The sequence below is a fragment of the Semicossyphus pulcher genome, unplaced genomic scaffold (genome assembly GCF_022749685.1).
Source record: "Semicossyphus pulcher isolate SPU_LCO1_2020_fin unplaced genomic scaffold, fSemPul1.0.p SCAF_2, whole genome shotgun sequence".
Classification (NCBI taxonomy): Eukaryota; Metazoa; Chordata; class Actinopteri; order Labriformes; family Labridae; genus Semicossyphus; species Semicossyphus pulcher.
In genome coordinates, this window is record NW_027211693.1 from 8,130,838 (window position 1) to 8,140,334 (window position 9,497).

General features: G+C 39.5%; 1 protein-coding gene across 2 annotated transcripts; it reads left to right on the top strand.

Moving 5' to 3' along the window:
- Positions 1-589: 589 nt before the first annotated feature.
- On the top strand, positions 590-9,497 carry pcgf1 (polycomb group ring finger 1). 2 transcript variants are annotated; one of them, XM_069670246.1, is made up of 9 exons: positions 590-676; positions 2,417-2,522; positions 2,630-2,782; positions 3,047-3,118; positions 4,184-4,289; positions 4,765-4,807; positions 7,187-7,273; positions 8,991-9,071; positions 9,333-9,497. In XM_069670246.1, the coding sequence occupies exons 1-9, from the start codon at positions 590-592 to the stop codon at positions 9,381-9,383; spliced, it is 786 nt and encodes a 261-aa protein (XP_069526347.1). In that variant the 3' UTR covers positions 9,384-9,497. The 2 variants fall into 2 exon arrangements, with proteins under 2 accessions (XP_069526347.1, XP_069526348.1); XM_069670247.1 differs by having other exon boundaries at positions 598-676; positions 7,190-7,273.

Consider the following 9,497-nt stretch of genomic DNA (forward strand, 5'->3'; position numbering starts at 1 on the left):
TACACCCACTGATAAAAAGTAATCTGTTTTGGTGAGACACATTTAGAGGTAAGTTCAGTTTGTAGACTCTACTTGAGTTTGCCTCTTCTGAGACAGAAAGGCTAAGTAGCTTATCTTCATCAAATGTATAGCCCTTAACCACAGGGTCAAAATAAATAATCATAGGTCATACAAATGTGAAGTTTGTTGTTAAAAATAATAGAAAATCACATCTTCATTGTAAGTGTAAAAAGATCTAGTCCTAATTCTCTGTGTTTAGATTTGTTGTTTAATGAGCCCAAAAGTCTCTCCTGTTTCCCTAATTTGGGAACCACTTGAAACCCTTTTTAAAAAAAATATAGACAGTGCAGCATTTTATTTTTTTTAGCAAACAAGTTTGAGGATATATCGGCCTGCATGGAGTAAGTAAAATAAAAAATATTTTAAAAAATATTTCTTCAGTTTGTTGGTAAAGTGGTAAATTATTATTCTTTAAATTTATATTAATTTATTTTTCTTTTTTCTGCTTTATATTTCGCAGTTACCCGCCTCCTTCAGCTTTCAGAAATACAACTTCCGGTTTACCCGGAAGTAAGCATAATTCCCAAAGATGGCGGAACAAGGTCCGATGGCCATAGCGATGCGGCTACGAAATCAGCTACAGTCCGTCTACAAACTGGACCCGCTGCGGAGCGAGGTAAGTGGGCATGTTGTTCGAGTGCGCCCGCAGTGGGTTTGATTCGGACGGGGAGTCAAACTGCAGCAGAGACGAGTTAGACGCACGCATTGCCGGGAGATCGTTGTCGTCTCCGCGGCGCTGATGAGAGAGGGAGAGCAATGCTGAAGCGCTGTGAACGGAGCCGCGTTTGAGCATGCGCAGACGGTGGGAGTCGACCCGTGTTGTTCTGCCTCAACAGCGGAGCAGCGTGCTGATTTCCTACCAACATACTGTTATTTTGCTCATATCAGGCCAAACATTCAGCTGTATTCAACAGTTCTCCTGACACTCTCAAGATAGTTCAAGCGAAATTTTAGTGCACTGGGTCGGTAAAAGCTGCTGCACGCTGTGGGTTCTCCGTAACCGTGTGTATATTGAAGTAACGACGATGTGTTTCTAAGTGCCTTCTGTTGGTTCTGGAAAACACTACGTTGTTATCGCAGTCACATTAGTTCTTTCCGTGAAGTTGAGTGTTAGCGTGTGACGTTGGTCTCCATTTAGCTTATCAGTCCACGAACAGACCCACTTTCTGTCAATACGGACATTAAGTCAGTCCCATTTTGCTTTGTTTTGAAAGCTTTATTAATATACCGGTGTTCCCAGTAGGAGAACTTCAAATTGCAACGTTTTAACTTCCTTTGTAACACTCGGAGGTCAAAGGTCAGGGTCAGCTGTGTTCAAAAGTACGTGGACTGGAGTAAAATTCGGCAGATTTTTTTTATTTATTTGACCTTTGTTTAATGAAGAAAAAAGCTCCTTTTCAGGCGTGTCCTGGCCAAGACAGGTAGCAGCACATTAACAAAGTTTCTGACAAATAATGAGCAGCCATACAAAACCAAACTGGTGCTATTCTCCAGAGCTAAAGCAAAAGACCAAAACAATGTCATGATAGTTACAAGGAACAGACTAATGATTGAGAGAGTCACAGAATATAAAAAAAATACCCTCTTACCTCATAGAACTTATTAATTTCTAGGTTGGGTATTCAGACATATCAGACACGCTCTACAAATCGGTTATTGCTTCATGTTCCTCGAGTCAGGTCAGAACTTGAAAGACTGCTTTTAGTTATTCTGTGCCTGACTCCTGGAACAATGTACTCCTTGACACATTTTTACCATTTGGACTCCCAAATTCTACATGTAATTGTTTTACATTAGTGTGTTTTATTTATTTTATTTTTTACAATTTTAATTTAAGACATGAAATAAATTGAAAAACCAGTCAAACTTTGTCTAAAGCAACCACAATCATAAATATATCTCAAGCAGAACATCTACAGCCAGACGTGTTGCCTCCAATTTATTCAAAATCACCTTAAAGGCATCCAATGAGACAAGTTCCTGAAGTTCCAGGTCTTTTTGTAATTCGTTCCAAGTGCAGGGAGCAGCCAGCAACTAGCAGGACAGTTCATTTATTTCTCCAGAAACAGGCACATAATGCTTTGTGTTGATCACTGGCACATGAATTAAAGACTGCGGTCAAGTTACGCAGTGTGATAATCACAAGATTCTCACAGGTCAGTCATAGGTTTTGTATTGTAGACTAGAGGTGCTACTTTTCAAGTTTGCCTCAAAAGCGGATAGAAAGCAACGCGGTCTTCCAACCCAAAGAATTGTATACTTTTTATCCATCACATTCCTGCTGAGCTATCGTGATGGTTAAAAACATTATAAGCCATTCTTTAAACATTTGAAACACATTTTCTTGTCTGAACAGGAGGAGGTGAAGTTGAAGATCAAGGACCTGAACGAACATATCGTCTGCTACCTGTGTGCGGGTTACTTCATAGATGCCACAACAATTACAGAGTGTTTGCACACTTGTGAGTATGGGCTGATCATTTATAATCTTTTTCTAATGTTATTAACTTGTAAAAGTCTTTTCTGACACTATTCGGGTGTAATGTGAGTCTATTTTTCGCCTCTACAGTTTGTAAAAGTTGTATTGTAAAATACCTGCAAACCAGCAAGTATTGCCCGATGTGCAACATCAAAATCCATGAAACGCAGCCTTTACTCAACCTTAAACTGGACCGAGTGATGCAGGATATCGTCTACAAACTGGTGCCTGGACTACAAGAAAGTATGTGAATATGTTCTCTGTAACACTTGTGACCTAAAGTATAAGTTCCCAACATGACAGTCAATATTTAGAGTTTAAGTGCTTGTGAAGTCTAAAGTAATATCCAGAGAGAAAAGTTTTAATAGAATTAAATGTTACTTTGAAGCTGTAGATTAAAAATAGTATTAAACATTGTGTCAGCCATCTGTTGTTAGCATATTGAAATGTATTTAAATTCTCACTGTCTGTTATGTTTGTCTAATATCTATGTTCATGTTTGAACAGGTGAAGACAAAAGAATAAAGGAATTTTATCAGTCTCGTGGGTTAGAGAGAGTCATCCAGCCCTCTGGAGACGGTAAGTCATCAATTTAGTTTTAATATTTTCTGTTATTATGTTTGTTTGTGATTTGATTGGAGAGGGAACCAGATCTGGTTTATGTGAGCATGGATGGTGACAATACTGCAAATACATTTAATCTGTAAGTGACAACAATTAAATATTCACAAATGATTAACAATAATGCTTTCTGACTTTTCATAGTTTGTTAAAATATGTAAACACTGTAAGACAAACATACATGCTGGAGGTCGGCTTTTTTACTTCTTAGATTTAATGGCCCATCTGGTTTCCAGGCAACGTGTGATGCCAAGATAGTGTCCCATTCCTAATTTTTATGCAGTTCTCAAACCCTCACGCACTCACGCACTGCACGCCTGACGCCATTAAAGTCCCTGAGGGTTCAGTGCTCCGTCTGTGTGACATTTTGCCTTGTTTTGTTCAGTGTTTTGCACAGCACCTCTCAAGGCGAACATAGCTGTAAACCACTGCCGCTTCGCTTGAACATTGTGCAACTTCAACTTCCTTCAACTTTGATTCTGAATTTATTCATGAACTTTGTAGGATTCTAAATAATCAGTTGAACACATCTTGAAATTATAAAAATGGTGGCTATCTGAATGTGACTTGCAAATTAACATTTGTGTAAAATACAAGAGTAAAATATATGAATGGGAGTAAGTCATTTAATTTCACAGTTTTTGGTTTTGTTTGTTCCAACTCATAATGAAACTCAAATTGCCCACATCCTGCACTTCAGGGGATTCTCCCCCAAACCACGAGAAAGACTCGGCTGTAGTTATGCAAATTATAGTGCTGTCATTTTGTAGCTATAGGTTGCATCATTATTCAGTTTTATTAGTTGACGACAGATTGTGAACTTTTTGTTTGCATTATATATTTGAATATGTTATTTCATTGGTTTCCCACAAAGATGTTAATATTTGCCTTGTAAAGAATCCCTGAACAGTAGCTGAAGTTAGGAGCAACTCATCTGCAAGACTCAGATTGTGTCTGTGTTAAGCCTTCAGTGTGTGGTTGCTGTCCTGGATTACACCTAAACCTCTTGAATCTTCTCCACAGACGCTGTACCCGATGCTACAGGTTTACCGTACACAAGCTTCGACCATTCGAAAGCCCACTTCTACAGATACGATGAGCAGGTTTCGCTGTGTTTAGAGCGACTAAGGTGAGCTTCGCTCTAGTGGACATGTCTAAAAGTTTTTTGTTTGTATTTTTCATGCCTTAGAATGTGGCGCTGTCGCCTCACAGCTAGAAGGTCCCTGTTTGGATGCAGGGAGCCTCTCTGTGTGGAGTTTGCATGGTGTCCGCTTGCATGCATTGGCTCTCTCTGGGGTCTTCCTCCCACAGTCCAAAGACATGCTCATTAGCATCATTGGGGACTCTAAAATTGCCCGTAGGTGTGAGTGTGAAAGGTTGTCTGTCTCTATGTGTCAGCCCTCTGATTCAGGGTGTTACCCCGCCTCTCGCCCAATGACAGCTGGGATAGGCTCCAGCCTCCCAGTAACTCTGAACAGGATAAGCAGTATAGATAACGGATGGGTAGATGTTATAGAATGGGGATAAAAGCTGCTGATTGTGTCTGAGTCTCAGGGTAAACCTGTCTAACAAACACTTTTAAATGCTCTGTTTTGTCTCAACAGTTCATCGCTTGCTGGAAAAGACAAGACGAAACTCGCGCTCCAGGTTAGTAGTATATACCAAGAGTCCAAATATCCTCGATATGTTAAGCATTGCATTTCAAGACAGTCTGTGCACTAAGTGGAATTGTTGAGCTGTTTATGGATGCTTTCTTAGCAACTCAGCTCAACCGTGAGAAACATGTCTCCAGGGAAACATTTTTGAAGCCTTAACAAGTAATTTTCTGCCCCTAACTGCTGAGCAAATACATGGCACAAAGACATCTGCAGCTACAGCAGAATGCTGCGTTCAGAGCTGGTTACTCTGGCCGCCTCACACTAACAAAGAGACGGGGATAAATGGGACAAGAACACCACTGACCATATAATCGTTCTTATTTCTCTCAACTGCTAATTTTTCAGTAATTGTAGATTTTACAACTTTTTGGTGAAGAGTTGTGGGATTTTTTTAAACATTGAGGCAAAACACGAGGCTATATTGCCAAGATGTTGACTCTTTGTTTGATAATTAGTGCTGACTTGAAGGAAAAAGATCAAATGAATGTCTCAACCAGCAGCCAATTTATGTCCCACAAAAGGGCCTTTTGCTTTAAATGAACTTTGGCACCAGACAGTTCAAAGGCTGCTTGACAAATTGTCATTCAAATAAACTAGCAGTCTAAACTGTCTTTGCTCTTTTCCTTTGTGGAGAATACTACTTTGCATTTAGCAGTATTTAATTTCTGCATAAAAGAAGCGATAATTTAAGGCGCTGGTTTAGCTTAGTTGTGGGAGTGGGCAGCCCGTGTACAGCGGCCACAGTCCTCAACGCACTGATCGCAGGTTCGGCTCACCGTCTGCCGATCATTTGCTGCATCATCTTCCGCTCTCTCCTCTCCACATTTCCTGTCTCTCTTCAGCCGTTCTATCTAATAAAGGCAAAATCAAAAATCTTAAAAAGAAGTGATAATTATAACTATCACAGTAGTTTTCATTTGTGCATTCTTTTATTCTTCACGCCTTTTTAAAGACATTTACATCCTGGCATTTTAATAATGTGTTTGAAACATGCCTGCTAACCAATTTCGAACCCACCAAACTGCAGAAACTGCCTTGTCAGTTATTACCAGGGTTTTCCCTGTGTGGCTGAATCCTCTTGACAGGCTCATTTGTCAGGGGACAAGAGGAGGGGGATTGTACAAAGCCCAGACTGGACTGAATCATGCTTGAGTAAAGATCACTGCAAAGAAAGCAGCTTAAATAAAATGCACAAGATGCATCAGATTACACTACTTAATCCACACTGCCCAACCATCATCTCTCTTCGTGCTGCAAAGACTTATGTCAGCCAGCAGAGGGCAGCGTTGTTTAACAGAGGCCTGTATGGTTCTGCAGTGTTTGTTTTCACAAGAGCAGATTTTAAGGTTCCTAAGAAGGCAAACCAGGAAGTTTAAATTATTATTTTTTATTATTCCTTGTTGTTCTTGTCTGTGCTTAAAAATCTGCTTTTAAAATGTGAGAAACTTTCATGAAAAAGTTTTTTAAAAAGTCATAAAACATGAATTTTAGATGTGCTCAGATGACAGCTGCAACCAAAAGAGCATCATCGTGAATCAAAAATAACTCTTTGACCCTTTTGAGAAATTAAAATGTTGTTTATTGTTGCGTCTAATGTTACCAAGCGTAATGGGAAACACGCAGCTTCATTGGTTCCATTCCTGACGACTCTTGAAATGCAGTTCTGCCACTCTAACCTCTGTGTGAACCTGTAAAATGGGGGGGTTGTGTGTGATCAGTTTGCCAAGCATGCCCTGTCCTTGCAGTGTTCTGGGTTTGAATTAGACCTGTAACCTTTAATGCGTGCTCTTCTGCGTCTCCTGCATGTTCATTTATAATCCACTGTTTCTGCTGAGGTGGAAATTCAGCTTTTAAATAGATACTGTCTTGCCCGGCACTAAGGGGGGAAAGGAAGTTTAACTCTGAGGCTGAAGAGTGTAATAAGTCAGACTGGAACGGAAAACATCCAGCAGTAAGCTGGGCTTCTCCTTCACTGTAAATCTCATGGTAACAGGAGAAAGCCACACCTCGCAGGCTGCTGGGTGTTATTATAACTCAAATATCTGAATGTTAAAGTTTAAAATGGCAAACAGCAGCTTTCAGTGTTTCAAGCTAAACTAGTGATACATTTATAGGAGCTTTTTTTCTGCACATTAACCCAGAGCCGGTCGAAAATACAGGAGTGAATTGTGCACCCTTACCTGCGGTACAAACAGGAAATAAAGGGAACAAAAAATCTCTGACTAGCTCTGCTGAGGTCCCAAGACTTGGAGAGCGAAACGCACACGTACAGCTGGTCAGGATTTATTGCAATCACCGCCTTGTCTCTAAAGTGTCATATTGCTAATGTGAAGTTTTACAGTGTATCTGTCTGACCTTGCCTCTGCAGCAGAAGTTTGTTCGCTGTTCAGTCCGAGCGGAGGTGAGACACCTACGGAAAGTGCTCTGTCATCGCCTAAACGTGGAAAAACACCAGGTCAGTCAGTAAGCATCACTGATTCCATGAAAGGCGACAGAACACGTGACGCATTATATTTAAGATTTGTCCGTATTTATGTTTATACCAGTGAAGGAAAAGGTTTGGAAAAGGCTGTTGAAGCATTATTCAACAGTGAAACTACATCTGCATTGCATGTAAATATATACTTTGAAATCACATACTATGCTCTACATACCTATTATGTGTTCAAATGTTCTAAATATTTTTTTGCATACAACAGTAGTATGCATCTTGCTGGAGGCACTGCTCAGCTCCATTATCGGTATTATCACGTCACTTCTTGAGAGGCTTTATGCCTGTAGGAGACGGTGACGGTGTTAGCTTGTAGCAAACATGACGGTGTGTCTACACACAATCGTGTGAGCAAATGAGGACTTCGTTAAGACAAATAAATCACCAAGCAATCACCAAACGTCTTTCCTATACCTAAATCGAATCATTTACTTTTTGTTACGCCAGAACCTGCATTTCATTATCTTTTGCCATTAATACTGCATTGTTGGATATTTATGCCAGCGTGTTGTCAAGTGCTTTCATACTGTAATATTTCCCAGAAACAGCATCAAGATGAGATAATTTTGTTTCAGCACGCTGAATAGCAAGTTTGTATGAAATGTTGGGTGCAGCCTTACTCGTGTTGCCCTTCCAACTCAGAGACTTGTGACATTTAATGCTTGTAATTTACTTTACCAACATGATTTATGTCTTAAATAATTATTATGATTAAATATGATTATTTGTACAATTGAATTGAAGAGCCTTTCAAACCTAAAATAATTTTTGCTTTATTAGCAGATGTTTGGTAAATATATATATATATATATTTATATATATATTACAGTCTCTCATATAAGTGCAATTATACAGTATATTTAATAGGGATGGTCATGAATTTCAAATACTCATTTATTTCTAAAAAAGTCATAAAGTTCATGTGGCTATTATCTCGTCTTAAAAATATAATTTTGAAATGTTTTTACCAGCACCTGGTCGTAATGCGGTTTTATCGGCAGACGGTGGCTGTAGCGCATCTGAAAGCTGTTTGCTAACCGCCATGAAGTAACAAAAGAAGAAGAATGCATTCGTGCTAGGTGCCGGTAAAACGGGTGCGGCGCTGTCAGATTTGGAACCAGAGAAAAATGTAGAGAGTCAGAGAGTTCAGTGTGGAACACGTCGAAAAAATAAACCAAAATGAGGACGAGTGCAAACTTACTGAAAGGTAAAACTAGCATGTTATAAATCTGTAACAATACAGCATGACAGGCTGATTCTCACCATAAGAGAAATGATCCATGTCTGTGTATTATACAGGGACGATGCACAGTTTGTAGTACCTCGTGTTTTATAGGAGTTTCTGCGGTGCACACTTTGACATGAAAGTTGGCTCTCTCTCCCTCCTGCGATCTTCAAATAATAGTCGAATAGTTACAGTGAATATCGAATAGTCTTTTTGCTTGAAATGCCCGTCCCTATTTTAAACATACGTACCCACAGCATATTTCAGGTAACCATATTCAGTTCAGGACACCCACAGTGTCATCAGGACGAGCTTCAGTGCATTCAGTCAGAATAAAAGTCTCTCTGCTTCTTTGTTTCTTCTCTTACTAACACCAACATGTGTTCACATATAAAGAAAGTCAGATATGATGCTTTCATATCCCCCTTCACATCTGTTTGTGTGGTCTTTCTGTAGGTCCAGATGTTGTTCAATAACGAGTCTCTGCCCGATCACATGACCATGAAGCGGTTATGGCTCTCGCACTGGTTTGGCAAGGTACGGCACTGCTACTGTTTACTGGTGCCAACAAATGTCACACATTCCTTCACAGTAGAACAAATTATTGTCTGTGCTGTCGTTCATTTTAAATTAGAATAAAGTTTACTGAAGATGTGAGATGGTGCATAGAAACTTGGAAGTTAAATTGTTGAATCATTAAGAAAAATTAAACTTTATCAACATAAAAACTTTTGACAGCTACAGGTTGCCTTTTAAATGTTCCCATCCCACATAATATTTACCGTCTCTCCCCCTCAGGCGCAGCCGTTAGTCCTTCACTACACCATCAAGGACAAACGGAGCAGATAGGACTCGTTTTCACTCCCAGGACAGCTGTACATATTTTGTACCATACATATTCTATTTTAATAGTGTTTGTGTACATATACTTATTTTCCTTGTTTTGTATTTTTGAAAATAAAT

Excerpts from the sequence above, each read along its gene's own strand:
- pcgf1 (XM_069670246.1), top strand. The coding sequence starts at position 590 with ATGGCGGAACAAGGTCCGATGGCCATAGCGATGCGGCTACGAAATCAG. Across the intron at positions 2,783-3,046 it reads GGTGCCTGGACTACAAGAAA|GTGAAGACAAAAGAATAAAG; the intron begins GTATGTGAATAT and ends ATGTTTGAACAG. Across the intron at positions 7,274-8,990 it reads TAAACGTGGAAAAACACCAG|GTCCAGATGTTGTTCAATAA; the intron begins GTCAGTCAGTAA and ends GTCTTTCTGTAG.